Raw genomic sequence first — 19,547 nt, forward strand, 5'->3', positions numbered from 1 at the left:
AACTGTAGTTTCCTTTCAGTCCCGCCTACAGCACGGAGGCTCCACCTCCCCACCGAGCTGGAAGGTGGAGGCGCGGCGGGGCGGAGCGACGGGCCCCGACCCCGTAGGGGTGGGGCGGATCCCGTCCCGGCCGGTTGCCCCGGGCTGGGACAGAGGTCCAGGCCAACGGGCCTTGTCGCGGTCGTGCTACGCTTCTGCGCCCTGAGGCCCGCGCTGGGAGCGGGCCTGGCGTTCTTGCCCCGTTCGTCCTCGAGGCAGGTCCCGGGGTTTGCACGCGTCGCAGCCCCTCAGCGCCCGCAGCCTGGAGCCGCTGGCCTCGATCGCAGCCGGGGTAATGAGGGGAGGCAGGCGGGCGGGGGACGGTGCAGGGATCCCCGGGGGTGGGGGACGGGACAGGGTGCACAGCTCGGTGGGTGCGCAGCGGAAACCTGCGAGGCCCGAGCTGGGCGAGCAGTGGCCGCAGTCACAGCGCACCGGGGCCGCGGTGCCCGGGTGTCCAGCGGCGGTGCAGGGTGCAGGAGCCCAGCAACTCTCACCTTTGGTGGTGCAAACAGGCCTGGCGACTTCCCAACCCGAAGACACCCTCTGGCCCCAGCCCCGTCTGCTCGGAGACTTCGAAGGGACGGACCTTTTCCAAAATTAAATGCCCAGGCGTCGTTTTTGTCTTCAGTATTTACATGTGGTGTTATGTTTCCCCGTCATGGGTTTGTTTGTGTCGAATATCTTTCCTCCAAACTTGATCACGATTTGTGACAGTACCTACCTGGCACGGTGTTTGGCACTCCGTAAATACTTGTTGAAACCCTGAGTCATGATACTAAGTTTGGAAAATTCTACTGAGCTACCTGTGTGCATCGCTTTAATCTTTGTTAAGGTTTTATGAAATTTCAAGATCACCTTGAAAATGAACATAATTTTGAAGCTTCACAAAGAGAATTGGCAGGGTTTTGTTGTTGTTGTCGTTAGCATTTCCTGAAATAGTAGACCATTGAATGCCTAGATTAACTCAAAACTCAAGTTCTGTAAATACATAGACCCTTTGGGGTCGTTAACATTTCAAATGAGAGGCTATTGATATGCACGTCCATGTTATGAAACAAATTAGATTATTTATAAAGCTGTATTGTAATAGCTTTTTAGGTACAACTGCATTTAGGAATACAGGCTTCTTAAATTTATATACATATACACTCATATATATTAAAGACAGGATCACACTATGTAGGTAGCCCTGGCTGGCCTAGAACTCACAAGGATCTGCCTGCTTGTGTCTCTGCCTCTTGAATGCTGGAATTAAAAGCATGTTCCATTAAGCCTCAGCAAGCTCCCCCCACTTATTAAATTTTTCTTTCTTTTTCTTTTTTAGCATTTAAAAATCATAGTGTAATAGTGAAAGCTAACAGCAAATCTTTCGTTTAGTTCCTTTGTCCGGTACAACCGCTGTCTCGACCTCAAAATGTCTTGTAAAATTAACTGTGTAGTGTGGTCTATCCAAGGCGGAAACGTCTGAGATTAAACCACCCCACAGAAGCAACTCTTTGGTTAGCAACAATCCTAGAAGATTGTGACCTGAATCCTCCCTCCCCCAATTCTTTTATTGTTTAAAGCAACCAACTCAGTCACAACTTGCTGATCCTGAGTGAAAAGGAGGGGCAGAATCACGCTAACCACAAAATGAAGTTAAGCACAGCATCTTTCTGCCTCAGGTAAAGCCAGCAGCTAAAGGGTAGGAGGCACTGTGTGGATTCCTAGTGGGGTCTTCAGTGCTCAGCACTGTCTGGCCCACAGTGCCTAAGCCTGTGGCGAGAATACAAACTTCCCGCGTGTGATTTCTTTCATTATTTCGATATCTTCTCAAAATAGATTAATAAAAGTGAGCTTTTACTGTCTCACAAGTAAAATATTTTCACAGTTATTCAGATATTTTTTCTTAACTTGTTGCACTTGTTTTTTTGTTTATTTGTTTTTGTTTTTTGCTTCTTTTTTTTTTTTTTTTTGAGACTGTTTCTACTGGTAGCCTTAGTTGTCCTGGAACTAGCTTTGTAGATCAGACTGGCCTCCAGTTCAGAGATCGGCCTGCCACTGCCTCCTGAGTGCCGGGATTAACGGCACGCACCATCCTCACCTGGTGCCCAGAGTGAGTTCAAGGCCAGCCTGGTCTATAAGAGCTAGTTCCGGGACAAACTCCAAAGCTAGAGAGAAACCCTGTCTTGAAAATAAACACACACACACACACAAACAAAAAACAATGTATACATTTATTGATCTCAGTCATACTGGAGGGTAAGCTATACAGGAATCGCTTCCTTTAAACTGCTCCTGCCCATCATAAATTGACAATAATGCTTGCCTGGGGAAAAAAAATAATCTTAAATTTTCTCCTCCTTCTTCCCCTTTCTCTACCTTTGGAACCCTGCGGACTAGTGGACACCCTGCGAAAATCCACATCTTCCCTCAGCAGTAAAATTAGATAATATTTTATAACACTTATGGTCTATAAAACCTTCCTTTTCTCATTTTTCTTAGCTATTTGTAGATACCTTGATCAAATATGGTATTTGACTAAAATGAGATAATGAAACCCAGTTTCAAGAGATGATGTTTAGGAAGGAACAACCACTACACATACTGCCCTTGCTATCGGAGAAGACCCAGAAGATCATGGTGGTGGTCTTGTAGCTCCTTGAATCTGAAGACGTTACCATGCTAAAATTCCAACTCTTGTTAAAGACGCCAGGCGATGGTGGCGCACGCCTTTAATCCCAGCACTCGGGAGGCAGAGGCAGGCGGATCTCTGTGAGTTCGAGACCAGCCTGGTCTACAGAGCTAGTTCCAGGACAGGCTCCAAAGCCACAGAGAAACCCTGTCTCGAAAAACTAAAAAAAAAAAAAACGGACAGGAGTTGTTTGCATAATTATATACACAATAGAATGTCTCTCAACACATTCTAAGTTGAATACAGTTGAGAATGAAAAATCAAGGTTAAAAGAGTCAATCTATGAAAAATGTCATTTTTTACGTGAAAACTAAGAAGTCTCTTTTTGAACATGTGGCAGCAAGAACTAATTCATTTTGAGCCCAGTACGAGTCCTGCTTTGGATTTGTGACTTTTAGGCCCCAGTGAGGTAGTAGGTAGTTGATTGGTCAGCGTTCTTTGGAGACTCTCAAAGTCTGCGTGTAAACGGAATCACTAAAGATCCCGAGGATTTGTTTGCAAGCGGCCACACTTCTATAAGGAGGGTCCGAAATTGCTTCTCTATGGTGCCTTTCTGTTAATACAGGGCGGAAAAGGATAGGAGAGATGCAGTATCTTCAGGCTTTGGAGAGAGTAAGAAGCTCTTTTTAGCTTTCTGCCTTTTGGGAGCCACGTCAATGCTTACTAAAGACAGCTCAAGGGTGTCACTAGCCTAAGCAGCTGATAAGTTACATAATCTAGTTCTTCGAGAAGTGTATGTGAATCTAAACAATTGTGCTTTTGTTTTTATAGTAGGGTATCTCGGCGCCTTGAAGATAAAGCAGAACTCGTCTTTGAAATAGATGGCATTTTGTCACTTTCTGTGAACTAAAGCGATTCAATGTCTCTTCTGGTAAGTTTTGTTATAATTTTATGCCACCGGAGTAGTTAGATCAAAAAAAAAATCGAGAACAAAGGACAGTCATTCAGGTTTAAGCTCTGGGATGTTTTGACCAGAATGATGTGTGGCCTTGAGGATGATGTAAACTCTCAATGAGTTTTGCCTTTTTCAAAAAGAGTTTCTCCTACACTTTCTTTTTAAATATACTCATTATTGCAATTCTTTGTCCCAAACCGAATTTTTCTCATTTATTTTTCTCAAAGTCTAGTCTTTTTGTTTTTTGTTTTTTCGAGACAAGGTTTCTCTGTAGCTCTGGCAGTCCTGGAACTAGCTCTTGTAGACCAGGGTGGCCTCAAACTCACAGAGATCCTCCTGCCTCTGCCTCCTGGGTGCTGGGATTAAAGGCATGCACCACCACCGCCTGGATTAGAGTCTAGTCTTATCTCATAAAAAGGATCCCTTTTATAAATGTCTTTGTGTCCCAAGGCAGGTAAGACAGGTAAGATAGCATTTAAAATAAACCTTTGACTTAATCAGATAAAAAAAATTGAATCGTTCTATCATATAAACTACAGATGGAATTTATTTGTTTGTATATTAGATACATGACATCTGTTTTCGATTAAGTAGCTTGGGGACTTTCTGTCATATACAATTTGACAAGTATTTGGAAAGGGGTTTGATATTAAAACGGTGATCTTGCTCTTTAAAATTGTGGGGCTTAGCAGGACGTGCAGCAGCTTCCTCATTTGTGTTGGCTCGTGATTGCCAAAGATTAGGGCAAGTGTTCAGACTCATGCCTGCCATCCTACCCTTCTAGGATAGGATAGGAAGTCAGGCGACTATAGTTACTTTGTGTAGAAAAGATATATTTGCTTTAAATGTGTGTAACTGGAAAATACATGCTTGGTTCATTAAAGCAGGGTCAGCAGATACTTTGTAACAGGCCAGGAGATGTTACCAGGCTATGGCTCTTCTTCTGCTCTGGTAGCTCCAAAGCAGCCGTGGATAGTGGGGAAGTGGAAAACTAAAACCACCGAAACCCTGAACACATACCAACCATCCTTCGTTGACCCCTGTGCTAAAGGGATTTTAGGATTTACAGTTTTACATCCTTTTGCCAGTGAGGAAAGATAGGTGATGCCTTTTTCATTAGTTCCTTTATCTGAGTAATGAAGACTCTGAAATCCGGAGTGCTAAATTCAATGTAAAATAATTAGTAGATTGGCCTAGCTGAAAAATACTAGTTTGATTGTTGAGAAGTTTTGGTATATTCCAAAAAAAAAAAAAAAAAAACAAAAAAACAATGGAATTTGATTTCTTTGAAGGAACTGACAGTCCGGTGTTGGCAGAAGGGGGTGGACTCTGAGGCTCACTTGTTGCCATCTTTCAGTGCTCATACATGTGAGGGTTGATGAGGTGCTTGAAATTACTTATTATGAAAGTCTTATAGAATGTGCTTATACTTTCCTTTGGGCTTTTTCCTTCCTATCACGTGGTCAGTATCATTCCACTAATTGTTGATGGAACAGACAACATACAAATATTGTATTTTGTTATAAGTAATAGCTGATAGTAGAACCGTGTGTTGATATTCAGGGAACTGTAAATTTTGGTAATAGAAGAAGGTCTCTTAATTTGCTTTGAGTTGAACACGTTTGCCACCTTAAGAAACAGAATTGGTTACAAATATATTTAATGTGTTTATAATTAAATAAATGGTTTAATGTAGGAAAACATGGTTTTTACATTCAAGAAAATAATCTGAGGAAAAAAATAAGAATATTGACTACAGCAGAGTAATGTTTAGCTAAATATTCAGCTGATAATCTTAAGCCAGATATTCAGGAAAGCTAAGACGAGCAGTTAAACTAGATCATAACCTCAAGTGAAGCCAAGGAGCGGAGATGGCATTAAACACAAGTATAGAGAGTGATGCCTGCCTTCTGTGCACCCGCTACTCTCTGCCCCCTCCCATGACCACCTCCACCTGGGCTTCCAGCCCTGATACCAGGTCTCGTTGTATATGCAAGCCAGTACCATGCGTGTGCCATGTGTGTGCCTTGCTTTTCGCTCACCTAATGCCTCTCTGACTTCCAGGATTGTTTCTGTGCTTCACGAACCCGAGTCGAATCTCTCAGACCTGAAAAACAGTCTGAAACCAGTGTCCATCAGTACTTGGTAAGCACGGGTTGGAGCACAGCTACGTCCCTCCTGTGCCTTCTGCGATGCTCCTCATTCCAACACCTCTGCTTTTCACCGTTTCTTCTTCTCCGTGCTGGCCTCCCGGAGTCTGTAACTGACCTCTTAACCTGCCCTCTCCGGGCAGGGTCATCTATCCCTGGGGTTTCCGTGGCGGGTATTCTGAGAGGACCGCAGTGATCGCCAGTCTGTCTCTTTCCCGTGCCCTGGGATTATCTACAGAATACATCCAGTTAGATTCCCCACCCCCCAGGGTTTCTACTGATTTGAGTGAAACTTTAATCTGCTTCCAAATCTCCCAGCCCTGTGTGTCTTGCTTTGGTTAATGAAAGCCTGACTCTTAGTCATTCATGCGTACTAGGAACTTTGGTGCCCTCTTCACGCTTGCTGCACCCGCCCCTCAAGAGCGGGAGCACAGCTGCTCACTCCTGTCCACCTGGCCTCTTGGGTAGAGAGTCACTGCCTGTGGTCCATGCACACAGGCAGCCTCTCCCGCAGTACTCACGCCAGCCCCCAGCACTGGCCCAACACGTCTGTTCATGCCACCTTAGCATGATATAGAGACTCTCGATGGTATGGGATAGGACCAGTGTTTGAGTTTCCTCCTGGGTATAATCTCTCTGCTTGAAATACCATGGTTCCTGCCTTCCCCCGAAATTTCATCTCGTCCATCAAGAGTTGGTTCAGATTGCATATCTGTAAACTCTTTCTTCTCCCTAAGATCCTTTTCATTTCATAAAGTAGTTATTACTGCGTGGCCTTACAGGGACCGGGGTCTGCATCTCTTCAACCACAATGTGACCCCCATGTGAGGGGCATCCTGTCTCACACGTCTTTGTCTCTCTGAAGCAGTAGCTGGCATTTTAAGTAATATTTAAAGGGACACACTGGTAATATGTGTCTGAAATCCTTACTCTGCTTATTCCTTAATTTATGTAACAGTTTTTGCTATGCAGTGAAACCCGCTGTGAAAAGTTTGTCACAGCGTAAGGTAATTCCAGTTATTTTTTGCTTATAATTTTTCTCAGGACCGACGCTAACCATTGTCATTTTTAGTCGCCATCCGGTCCTCAAGGTGTAGTAGGAGGGTGGTTTCCAACCCTCCCTACCCTTCAGACGGAGGGACCTTTGTCCCGTGACTTCTCTCTATGCCGTTACGAAACCCAAAACTGGAAATTTCCATGCTGGTATCCTTCAGACCTCTGTATTTTAAGTTAGACAAAAAACCTTCAGTAAGGGAAACGGAGGTGTAATTTGAAGTCTCACGTGGAAAGACAAAGTGGAGAGGTTCTGTAATGTAAACTGAGCCCGGCTGAAAACTGGTCCTAGGGACTGGGAAAGGCGTCCCGGGCCCTCCCCGAGTCTCGGCTGAAGGACACTATCAAATGTTTCCTATTGGTGGTTTGTCTCTTTTCGTCAGCCCGGATAAAATGTTGAAAACATACAAATCAAGTACTTTTACACCTGACATTTGCCTCCCATTATAAACTACAAAACTTCTAATTATGACTTTGTTTCCCATGACTTCCCTTACGCCTAATGATACTAAACAGCGTGGCTAGTAAGAATATACCCTAGGTGTGCTGACTAAATCCAGTTTCTGACTCTGAGATAAAGAACAGACCTCGCTACATGGTTTAAAAACCAAACCAGTGTGTACCGTCTCTGTTAATTCCACCTACTGGGAATAAGACCATTACCACAGTTTAAAGCCAAATTTGAAGCAAGCTTTAAGTAAATACTGGCTAGGTGGCTGGGCTCTGGCCAAGTCCGCACCCAGTTTCCTGGAAAATGACCTTGAATCAAGGTTTGAAGCAGCTTAAGTATTTTTCCAGCAGATCCAATCAGGAGCAAGCATACATCCTGACAGGTTTCCTGCGTGTGAACCTCTGGCCCACAGGTGACCAAGCACATAAGTGCAGATGGGTCAGACAGACTTGTTCAGGGAAGTGAAAACCTGTGGCTTGTTATCTTCCCGACCAACAGCCTCCAGAATCTCAGGAACAATCTGCCGTGAGCAAGAGGCTCGTCAATCAGAGGCATTTTTGTTTCGTGGAGCTCTTAGGCTTACAATGTAACTTTGGCTCTCGATTTTCTGTCAAGTTTTTTAGAGAGAACAACCAGATTTTTCTTCCTTTTTTTGTTTTGTTGTTTGTTTTGGTTTTTCAAGACAGGACTTCTCTGTGTAGCCCTGGCTGTTCTGGAACTCACTCTGTAGACCAGGTTGGCCTCTAACTCGCAGAGATCTGCCTGCCTCTGCCTCCTGAGTGGCAGGATTAAAGGCGTGCACCACCACCGGCACCCAGCTCAGATTTTTCTTCTTAAATTAGGTCTTTTGCATCTTCAGGAAGTCATTAAAGAGCCTTCTGGGGTAAAGATGGTTGTGGCTTGAGTATGAAATACCCTGGTAGGCTCACGTGTTTGAACACTTGGTCCTCAATTGCGGTACTGGTCACGACCTTTAGGAGGTAGAGCCCTAAGAACGAAATACATCACTGGGGGTGGACCTTGAGGTTTTACAGCCTGATCTCATTTCCTGCTCCCCCTCTGCTTCCTGACCTCTGATGCAGTATGGTGAGCCAGGGTCCTGCTTCTGCAGCCCTGCTTTTGCTGCCACAGCAGACTATCCCTTTGGAGCTGTAAGCCAAATAAAACCCTCTCTTCCCCAGTTTGCTTTCATATTTTATCACAGCAGGAGATGAACCAGAAGAACAGGGAACCCTCCACGGTTTTGACCCTCAGTTCTCTGGTCATTGCATCACTAAGAGAAGTGAGGTTAGTTTGAGATGGTTCAGTCTCTGCGAACCATGCTGTTTCTTGTGACCGCCATGACTTTTTCTCCAGGATTCCAACTTTTAATTTGACCTCAGCCTCTTCTGGACAAATGCATCAAACTTGCTACTTTGCAGTGTTCTACTTTTTGAAAGTTGGGTCTGTTGCCAGGTATGGTGTCTCATGTCTGTACTCCTAACACTTGAAAGATGAGACGAGGGTTGCCACAGGTTCAAGGCCAGCCTAGGCTAGGGAGTGAGGCCTTTCCTAGGGAGAAAAGGAAGGAAGGAAAAGCAAACTGGATGAGGGCCATAAGTACAGTTGCTCTTGGGTGAGCACTTGGTGGTTCAGTACATGCTCACACTGAACAGAGGTTGGTGTGGGTGAAATCAAAGTTCACGGTCAGTTTGGGCCACAGCGCTAGACCCTGTCTCAAAAACAACCCCAGCTTTTGAATGCTTGCTTGTAACATCTGTACTCTGCTTTAAGAAGACTGTTTCCCTCATGCAGTAGATGGAGGGAATTAGAGGCAGGCTGGTTAGCTGATTTCAGCCCATCATGCAGTAACATGACATTTTTCTTTAAAAAAAAAATTATTTTATGTGTGTGGGTGTTTAGCCTGCATGTATGTCTGTGTACAACATTCGTGAAGTGCCTGCAGAGGATACAAGAGAGCCTTGGATCTCCTGGAACTGGAGTTACAGACAGTAGTGAGCTGCCGTTTGTGTGTGTGTGTGTGTGTGTGTGTGTGTGTGTGTGTGCGCGCGCGCGTGCACACACACATGCACTGGGAATCGAACTCTGGTCCTCTAGAAGAGCAGCCGATGCCCTTAACCACTGAGACATGAAAGTAAACCTTGGTGCTTTGCATCTCCAGTCTTCCTAACAGGCCTACGGGTTGTTAGCACTTCAAATTGTAAGTCACTGTTACACAGTCTTCCATTCACGCCTGTCTATCCCAGTGCTTCCTGTTCTAAGTTGACTTATGGTGGCACCCCACCCTCACACGGGGCTTATTTTCAGTCGTGAGTTAGAATTTCTCTTCCACTGTGATTCTTCCTGGATACCATCCACCTCTATAGACGTTTGGGAGTTAGCACGATTCCTAACACTTAGTAATGCCCTTTCCCCTCCTCGCCTCTCTGGGGGCTGTAACAAGATTCCTGCCGCTTGCTAGTTCCTGTGAAGGCTTCCAAGTGCCCTCTGGAGTCCCGGTGTCCTTTAGGGGATCCTCCTTGCTATCATATTATACCAGCGGGTTAAGCCTCTTCTTTCTGCTTTGTGTGTGATATTTCACTGACCCTATATTTAGATGCACACTTGACTCGGACTCCAAAGCACCCCAGGAGACCTCTTTGCTGCGGGCACCTTCCGTCAGGAGGCCTGTACCCTGAGCTCCCATCTCCTTGGGCTTCTTTTTCCTTTTGACCTTGCTCTTCCTTCATTTCACCGCGTGAAGGACTTCCTCTGCTAACAGACGGTGGTGTGGAAGTTGTCCTTGACTGTTGACACAGAGCACAAACCTCTGACTGAAGGCAAGAAGGCAAGCCTGGACTACCCTTCCCTGTCCTTGCAAGCCCTCCCTTAGGTTTTACAGTTGTCATCCGCCCTTGGGCCCATCTAGAAGTTTTTCAGGAAACTGAGGTGGAAAGTATCTCTTGCTGTTTATAAATCTGCTTTTCCTGCGTCTCCCTATTCAGACTGAAATCTCTTTGACATCAGTTAGTGTGTGGTAAATTCCTCCCAAGTCTTAAAACAACCTCTCCCAGTACCTTCCTGATGACTGTCAATATTTCCTACTGGGATAGCGAGACCAAACTAGGGGACTCGTGATGTTTATCCTGTTTTATTTTCATCCTGAAAAAACGCAGGTCGATGAGCCAACCGCTTCCTGGTCACCTCCATCCGCCAGAGCCAGAGAAGCGATACGCTCCACCGATGCTTCTCACTACGAACTGCAGGTGGAGATAGGTAATGGTGTGGAGCTCACGGCACAAAGACTGTTCCGTGGGCGTCTCTTTACTGTCGCCTGCAGCATAAGCTAGATTTTAACCAGGTCTGTTAGGTGAATCTAATGCATTTTATCCAAAAATAATCTCATATTCTAGTTTACTCTTCCACTGAAGTACATTTAGAAAAAAAAGATGACATTAGATAATCTAAGTACTTACTTGTATCATTTTTTTAAAGAAAGCTTCTAGTTTTATGTGTTTAATTTTTACAGGGCAGAAGCTTAAACCAAGTACTAAAAGTCTTTTCAGTCATGACACTTAACCCAAATTACTTGCTAATTTGTTATTTAATTTATATATTTTATAATTTTATATAATTCATATTTTAATCTAAATTTTCAGTTGTACAAATCATTCTTATTTAAGTACAGAGCAAAACCAGTTCCTTTTTATAGGTTTAAATTCGTGAAACATTTGCTCCGAACATTCCGGAGTATTTATTAACCACTAAAAACTGGTGGCCGTGTTGGGTGTGAGGATACACGAAAGCTCTATGACTTGAGGTCCATCCTCTCTGGCAGATGAATACATTGAATGATGCTTTTTCATTCACTGAAGTGCATTGGAGTACAGCTATATTAAAGGAACCCATCTGATATAGACATTGCCAATATTTTCAATGGCTTATCATTTTCTTCATTTTTATCTTTGTATTTTACAAAATATATTCATATATATTTTATATATTCATTTAAAAATCAATATATTATTTATTTACACATGTGTATTTTTTACATACACATACACCGCTTCCTGGTAAGAACATTTCAGTTCCCAAGTAAAATTTTAATAATGATAAAAGTGAACACAGAGCAAGTAACTAGAGCCTGAACGTCTTACTGACACCCCGACCTTCATCCAGGTTTGTCGGGCATTGTGATGCACTGACCTTACTGTGTGTCTATGGAATGTCTTCCTCCAAGCTCCCAGGGTGCCTTTCCATTGCCTGCTCTGTAACCTCCTTTAAGACATGGAGTCTGAGCCCCTCCAAGCCAGTAGAAGGAAAGCGTGAGACTTGTGAACATATGGCATGTGACCCTTCGTGCAAAACCTGTCCAATAAGTTACATAACTCTTTTAGTTATCCCAAAGACGTTTCCTTAAGATGGGTGACCAGAAAATCAAGGAGGGAACTCAAGTTGACTGGATGGGAAGGTAACAATGATAGAAGGAAAAGAATGTTTAATTTTTGACATAGGAGGCGTTAGGGGGCTAAATATGACCAAGATACACTTCTGAAATCCCCAAAGAATTAATAAAAAAATATCATTTAAAAAAGTTGAGAGGCACAGTGTGTTGAAGTAAGGGTCATGTCTGGATCACGATATCAGTAGGCAGTTTGAGCCATGGGCATCGAGATCTGGGCTTTACCATGGAGGACCTCTGACAGCCAGACCGTGCTGCCCAGAGATGGAGGGCCCCGCCTTCCCAAGCTTGCAGGGTAGCTGGGAACGGCCCGGGTTGTCATGTTGGTGAGTCTGGTGTTTAAGTTCTAGGCTGTCACTATGGTGCTGAGAGTGTTCGAGCCCTTTTGTTTGCTTGGTGTATTTCGAAGAGCAGAGGGTTTTAAATTTTGCTGCAGTGCATGCACAGCATCGACATTTTTTCTGCTTTGATTGTTACCATGGGCTTTGTGTCTGATTCCAGGAAGAGGATTTGACAACCTGACCTCTGTTCACCTTGCACGGCACACTCCTACAGGAACACTGGTCACTGTAAAAATCACCAACCTGGAAAACTGCACCGAGGAACGTCTGAAAGCTTTACAGGTAATGATGTAAAGGCAGGAAGTGTTGACTAAAATGTCTATTTGTGGAAGCTGCATCTGTAAGAAATTTTATCCCCTGACTGATAGTTCTTTTGGGAAAGTAGATTTAATAAAATCATGCAGTTACCAGATTGGGTAGAATACGTGGAAACAAGATGCATTACCTGATAGATCAAATATATTCGAACTTTTGGTAGATACTGTGAATTCCTTCAAGGGAATGACATATTTGGTGCTACGCGGGAGACTGACAGCACCCTCAGCCAGTCCAGTGACAAATGGCCGTACTGTAAAACACAGAGAGACAGGAAGACACGGGAGTTTATCTTCTATCATTTAAGCAAAATCAACCTCAGAATTGATCAATTTTAATAGGATCACATTACAGCATATAAAATTATTTTCTTGTTTTCTAATAGTTTTTCATGCAAAGGGGGAAATTTTTTATTTTGCTGTCATCTCAATTTTTAAAATATTGATATGGTGATAAAGAGATGCCTAACCTTGTAAGGCTGCTTATCCCAAGCCTCATGGCCTGAGTTTGATCCTTGGAGCTCACATGGTGGATAGAGAAGACTGACCCGCAGGATGTCCTCTGGCCTCCAACTGTGCACTGTGTTATGTGCATGCCTTCCCCAGCCAATCAGTCAATCAATCAATCAATAAATGTGAAGACACTTATATGTGCAGATAGATAGACACATGCATACATATACATACATACATATGTACATACATACATACATACATACAATAGAAAAAAGGACAGGAGAAACTATACGAGACTATTTACAGTAAGTCTCTCCATGGTGTGGTGTTAGCAGTGGCTCCCCTGTCCTCATTTCTGTGTTTTAAACATTTCTACAACAAAAACGTAAGTCTTTAGATATATTCTCTTTGGGGGCAGACTAAGTTCACATTCCTCTTTCACGGTGTGTTCTGGACAGGTTTTCTAACGTTATAAAAGCACCGTTTACAGCACAAATCAGTGTTACATATTTTTTGGAGCAGCCATGAAATTTAGAAGCAGAGGCCGCCCTGCCCCCTGGAGTGTTAGCCGAAATCACCGCTACTGTGAAGAAGAGTGACTTGTAAATGTCTTCTCTCCTGTTGTTTATCCCAGAGAGCGCTGGTTCTGTCTCACTTTTTCCAGCACCCCAATGTCACAACGTACTGGACAGTGTTCACCGTGGGCAGCTGGCTTTGGGTGGTTTCTCCATTTATGGCCTATGGTAAGGAGATGGTTTTAAATAAAACAACGGATTCTTTAACCTTGATGCTATCATTGTAAAAACCGAGTGGTCTCTTGTATCTATCTACTGCTTTTAATTTATAAATTTAGTGACCAATTCTATATTTCATAATATATATTCATAATAGATAAAATATTTGTATTTTTTAGTTTTAAAATAGAATAGGTGTGGTGATCCGCGAAACCACCGCTGACGCTCAGAGTCCCACGCCTTGGCACACACTGCCCCTCCTTCAGTGTTCTCTCCTCTCTTAGTAGAGAAGAGCTCTTGTTTTGCCGACAGAAGTAATTTCTCCACCCAGGCACCCTGTCCTTGTTTCTGCTTCACTGTACTGTGGACATCCGTGACGTCACTGTATTGTAGATATCCATGACGTCACTGTACCGTAGACATCCATGATGTCACTGTATTGTGAACACCCATGACGTCACTGTACCATAGACATCCACAATGTCACTGTACCGTGAACACCCATGACGTCACTGTACCGTAGACATCCACGATGTCACTGTATTGTAGATATCCATGACGTCACTGTACCATAGACATCCATGACGTCACTGTTCCGTGAACACCCATGACGTCACTGTACCATAGACATCCATGATGTCACTGCTCCGTGAATAGCCATGTGTGGCCGGCTCTCTTACTTCTGCCTCTTGGAGGAGGTAATCATTTATGCTCCCTGTTTTGATATCCTGAGGTGCTTAGATGGCACCTTGTTCACTAAGTGTGCTGAACTCGTGAGGAAATGGATTCCGGAGCTTTGGTCACTAGAATAGCGCTTGTGAATTACTTCTAGGTTTAAAATATGATGTATAGTATGCATTTTTATTCAGCAGTACTGAAAAATGTTCTCTTACCTTTCAAAAAGTCACTCTTGTATGTGGGGTGTGTGTGGGAGAGACTATGGTTGGTTGAAACACAGGGCCTTGAGCGGGGTGGACAAATGCTCTACCTCTGAGTTATGTTCCCAGCCTCTCCTCCAAAAACAAACAAATAAACACCACACAAAACCACAGGAAGGAGCAAGGGGGAGTGGGATTAAAAAATAAGATTAAATATTTCAAGCCAGACTTGGTGGCACAGAATTATAAGCTACTGGGGAATTGAGACAGGAGAATCACAAGTCAAGGCTGACCTTGAGCTGCAGAATAAGTTCAAGGCCAACCTCAGCAACTTAGATGGGATCCTACCTTAAAAACCCAAAGATGTGTAGAGGGCTGGGGATATAGCGCAGTAGCGATATGTTTGCCCGATCCAAGCCCCCGACCACATTGTGGTGGTGGTGATGTGAAGGATATGTTTGCCTGGGAAAATGTCTGGACTTGGAAGGCAGCACGCCTGTGTTTGTCTCCCCATGATTGAAAAGCGTATCTAGAACATTCCCAGCTTCCGTCTGAATGTCAGGGCTTTCTTCCAGGCTCGGCAAGTCAGCTCCTGAAGACCTACTTCCCAGAAGGGATGAGCGAGGCCTTAATAAGGAACATTCTTTTTGGAGCAGTGCGGGGGCTGAGCTACCTGCACCAGAGCGGCTGTATCCACAGGTACTGGCTGGTTCACATCCACACCTGAGCTTGAGGTCATCAGGGAGAGCAGCTGAGCATTAGGAAAAGGAGGGGTAACCCTGGTGTCCACCTCACACCTGTTCACACTGCAGTAGCGTGCTGGTGTGCTTGTCTTAGTGGGAGGCAGGGGCGCTGAAAACTCACACGCCCAGATTATGAGCTGGGATTTTGTTGTTCTTTTTGGGGAAACGATGAACTTCATCCCCTGCTTTCCAGCTAATGTCACGTTTCCGTGAGTTGTAACAGCCCTTCCTCGTCTGACTGGTCTCAGGCCTGAAGAGCACCACGTACCAAACACCAGCTCCCCTGTGCCCTTCTGGACCCGTTTCTCATCAGAGACTAATTTTGGGTAGACGTGCTTGCCGTAGTTTCCAGCTCCATAACGTTGGGTGCTGTGCCGCTTGTTCCTCAGCGGCGTTCTGGCTGAGGATTCCAGACAGACTGGATTCAAATTGAGATTTGCTTCACCTCACCGGATTATTGGCTGTGCCGCTGTTAGTGTCCAAAGTTAGTGCTTTAGATGGAAAAGTAAGACATGGACTATAGACAGTTAAAGGAACTTTAATGTGGCGTATATCTAAAAATGATGTTATCCCATAGACGCTTCTCTTGTCTTTCAGTTAACCCTAAATAATAATAGTATGCTTCAGTGCACCCTAAAATAGCAACATTCATGATTCATCTTCATTTCTTAAAGAAGTCCCCCAATTCCAAGCTTGTAGCTTGTGATCCCCCCCCCCCCCCCCCGTTCCCGTACTGCGTACGTACCTAAGTGAGCTCCTTGACTTCTTGGAAATGTCATGTATTTTACGGGCACACTGTCCACCGCCGTTTTATCCAGGGTGTTTGCTTCCCGAGGGGACGTAGGGATGTGTTCTCGCCAGACTTTTGTTCACTTTGCGTGGGCCAGGTTCCTAGTACTTAGGACTGTTTCTTTTTGTTCTAGGAGTTTTAAAGCCGGCCATATCCTCATTTCTGGTGATGGCCTGGTGACCCTCTCTGGCCTGTCCCACCTGCATAGTTTGGTTAAGCACGGACAGAGGCATAGGGCTGTGTTTGATTTCCCACAGTTCAGCACGTCAGTGCAGCCGTGGCTGAGCCCAGAGCTACTGAGACAGGTCAGGTGTGGCTGTGGCATCGGGTTGTCTGTGCGTCTCACGTGTCTTTGAGTTTGACTAGGGGACGGCTGTGTCCTTGTTTTTTGGTGAACGGCTGCCACGAGACCTTTTCTCTTTTCGAGACTGTGTTAGGGATCTTAAATTGTGAGGGCATCTGTTAGGCGGACCTTGATTTTGTGCTGGGGGGGCTCCTCCGTTGTCACCGTCCTTTGTCAAGAGGACACCAGTACACCACTCTTTGCTATTCATGCTAAGGCCTTCGTATTGTGTTCACAGGATTTACATGGATATGACGTGAAGTCAGACATTTACAGTGTTGGGATCACAGCATGTGAACTCGCCAGTGGGCAGGTACCTTTCCAGGACATGCACAGGACTCAGGTAACGGAACTCCCTGAACTTAGCTTTGCCGGCTTCCTTGGGTCTAGATGACTTCCGTTGAACATTTTGTTGTAGACTCTAGAGATTGTCATTTTTATTTAAATGTTTCCCCTAGAAAGCATTTGAGAGTGTTCCCCTTCCTCCTAGATGCTGTTACAGAAGCTGAAAGGCCCTCCGTATAGCCCGCTGGACATCGGTGGCTTTCCTCAGTCGGACTCCAGAATGAGAAATTCCCAGTCCGGGGTGGACTCCGGGATCGGAGAGAGCGTGCTGGTCTCGACCGGAACTCACACAGTCAACAGTGACCATCTCCACACGCCAGCCACGAAAACGTTCTCTCCGGCCTTCTTTAGCCTGGTGCAGCTGTGCTTACAACAAGACCCCGAGAAAAGGTAAGCTTGGCCATCTATAAACAGCACAAAACGTGTGTGTTTTATATCTTAGAGTGGTTTTGTAGTATATCCTTCCCATAGAAGTTACATCTTTTCATCAAACACTTACCTAGAGACTATCAGTGCTAAGAACAAGTCAGTGAGAAGCAAGGGTGAGGAACACGGGCGGAGTTCAAAATCACAGGCGTTGGACATTGTTTGTAGCCACACTGCACCCAGTCAGAGGTTCTTAGTGTGTCCGTGTAAGGCACTGTTGCTATTGCACTTATGTACATAGGTTTGTAAACGCTGAAACGCTCCCATTAGCATTTTAGAAAGAAGATACAGACTCTTACCTTTTTTAGAACCTTCATCCTGGCAGGTTCCTTACAAATAGTTTGCGTACAGTAAAAGTTGAGTATGGGTTAATATAAAGGTATTTCCAGAATTATTTCTTCTATCAGTCAAGGCTGTTGCTAAGAATTACTGCTAATCAATGTCCTTTTCTGTCTAACTTTTTAACATTGAGTTTCTCAGTTCTAAGCCTCATTTCTAATGTAATTATATACATGAAAAAAATCTACGTTCTAATATTAGGTTTTATTTTCTAATAACTCTTTCAAAAATTTCAGGCCATCAGCAAGCAGTTTGTTGTCCCATGTATTCTTCAAGCAGGTGAGCTGATATATTGTCCATGGTCTTAAATATTTTTAAAAATTATTTTTTAAAAGCCATTTTTGTTGACTTTATAGAGTTTAGCTAATAACGTTCCTATAAAATAGAGTTAAAGCAAGAAAACATTTTAGTAGTTTAACTTATTTTATTGTTTGTCTGTGTTAACTTGGGTGTCATGTTCCTGCATGGTGGGGGTCAGAGGATAGTAGTTCTACCATGGGGATCCATGTGGACCTTGGGTCTTTAGGTGTCGTGGCAGATGCTTTTAGCATCTTTGCCCGCTGAGCCATCTGCTGGCCCTAATAGTAGAATATCTGAAAGATTCTTATTCTTCAAAACCAGAAGAGTAAAAGCAGCATATCATATTACAAATTCCATATTTCCATCAACTGAAAACTGGTGTCTTTTGACTTACCTACAAATGATGACAGGGCAGAATAATTCTGATTAAAAATTAGTTTATTTAGCTTTTAAGCCTTTCTGTTTCCTGATTATCAGAATTGGAGGCATTTAAAGGAAAATAATTTTGAAGTTTTATAATTTCTTTAAAAGCTATTTGTTGAGAATAAAGTCCGTGTTGAGTCTGTGCCCACATCACTATTCTAAGTTTCTTTAACAGATGAAAGAAGAAAGCCAGGACTCCATCCTCTCGCTGTTGCCTCCTGCTTACAACAGGCCATCCTTGGCGCTGCCGCCAGCGTCACCGTGGAGTGAGCTGGACTGCGAGTTTCCCGATGACAGAGACCCAGACTGGGAATTCTAGGGTCGCCACCTCATGTCCTCTATACTTGACAGCTGCTCCTTGCTGCTTCTCTCCTGTCTTGCTGGGGACAATGCCAGATCTATACTTGAAAACACCGTTGGTGCACTGGAGACTCGCCCGCTCTGTTCACGCGGTACACCCATCACCTCTGCTCAGATCGGAGCACCTTCACGGTCCTTCACGATGGCAGCATCAGAATCTCAACCAGCTGCACTTAGTGTCATCCGTCCCTTCCTCTCTTTAAGCTGTGACTGGAACTTTCTGGATCTCGGTGTGATTTTTGAGCCAGCGAGGTTTCTTCTACATTTTGCTGTCCTCTGGGGAATGAGCCCTTCCTCCAAGGACTGTGCTTCCGAGAGCATCTTTTCTTCAGACTCTCTAGCCTTTTTTTTTTTTTTTTTTTTTTTGAGAAGGGAAACTATTGTGCTGTCCCTGTTACATATGGTGACATCAAACTGAGCCTGGGCTCCCATTAAATAATCCACTTGAAACATGAAGAGAAGACGCTGTCTGCATTTTAAACGGGGGGTGGGGGGTAGGGGCTAACGTGAAACATGAAGAGAAGACGCTGTCTGCATTTTAAACGGGGAGCTAATATGCCACTTTTCTACCTGTGTAAATTATAGATTCTGAATTCATGCACCCTGTGGGAGCTCAATAAAGATTTATTAGACCAAACGTATCTTTTATATATTCTGTGTGATTTAACAAAGCTAGAACAGATTCTAATTGGGTTTGTCAAGAGGAGGTCTTTTTCTCAACTTGAGTTATGTCACCTAATCAAGTGTAGGCAATCTCGAGGAGATACAGAGACAGAGGGTGTCTGGTCTTTCATGATTATTCCTGTAGTGGGGTAAACCGTGCGGTTGTTCGTGACCTGGCCTCTTTAGCAGGAGGTGTTGTGTGTCAATCACTCTCCTGCTGCACTGGAGTAAACCGTGCAGTTGTTCATGACCCGACCTCGTTAGCAGGAGCTGTTGCGTGTCAATCACTCCCCTGCTGCTGTGATATAATACCGTGATCAAAAGTGGCGGAAGGAAGAGCTGCAGAGGGCTAGCTGTCCACCATGACAGGCATGCAGGCAGCAGGA

General features: G+C 44.3%; 1 protein-coding gene across 2 annotated transcripts; it reads left to right on the plus strand.

Annotated features, from left to right (window-relative positions):
- Nucleotides 1–65: 65 nt before the first annotated feature.
- On the plus strand, nt 66–19,126 carry LOC121444850 (STE20-related kinase adapter protein beta-like). Of its 2 annotated transcripts, none has more exons than XM_041646765.1 (12): nt 66–331; nt 3,488–3,587; nt 5,676–5,756; nt 10,421–10,520; nt 12,208–12,329; nt 13,452–13,560; nt 15,005–15,128; nt 16,096–16,267; nt 16,544–16,648; nt 16,796–17,040; nt 17,652–17,694; nt 18,314–19,126. In XM_041646765.1, the coding sequence occupies exons 2-12, from the start codon at nt 3,576–3,578 to the stop codon at nt 18,455–18,457; spliced, it is 1,257 nt and encodes a 418-aa protein (XP_041502699.1). In that variant the 5' UTR covers nt 66–331; nt 3,488–3,575; the 3' UTR covers nt 18,458–19,126. The 2 variants fall into 2 exon arrangements, with proteins under 2 accessions (XP_041502699.1, XP_041502701.1); XM_041646767.1 differs by having other exon boundaries at nt 3,491–3,587.
- The last annotated feature ends 421 nt before the right edge of the window (nt 19,127–19,547 follow it).

This window comes from Microtus oregoni, unplaced genomic scaffold, assembly GCF_018167655.1.
Source record: "Microtus oregoni isolate MIOR12 unplaced genomic scaffold, Mior012 000144F_ref0000341, whole genome shotgun sequence".
Lineage (NCBI taxonomy): Eukaryota > Metazoa > Chordata > Mammalia > Rodentia > Cricetidae > Microtus > Microtus oregoni.

Bases quoted from the DNA above. Each gene is read 5' to 3' on its own strand.
- LOC121444850 (XM_041646765.1), top strand. The intron at 5,757-10,420 runs GTAAGCACGGGT...GAAAAAACGCAG, and splicing joins CCAGTGTCCATCAGTACTTG to GTCGATGAGCCAACCGCTTC. The intron at 16,649-16,795 runs GTAACGGAACTC...CCTTCCTCCTAG, and splicing joins AGGACATGCACAGGACTCAG to ATGCTGTTACAGAAGCTGAA.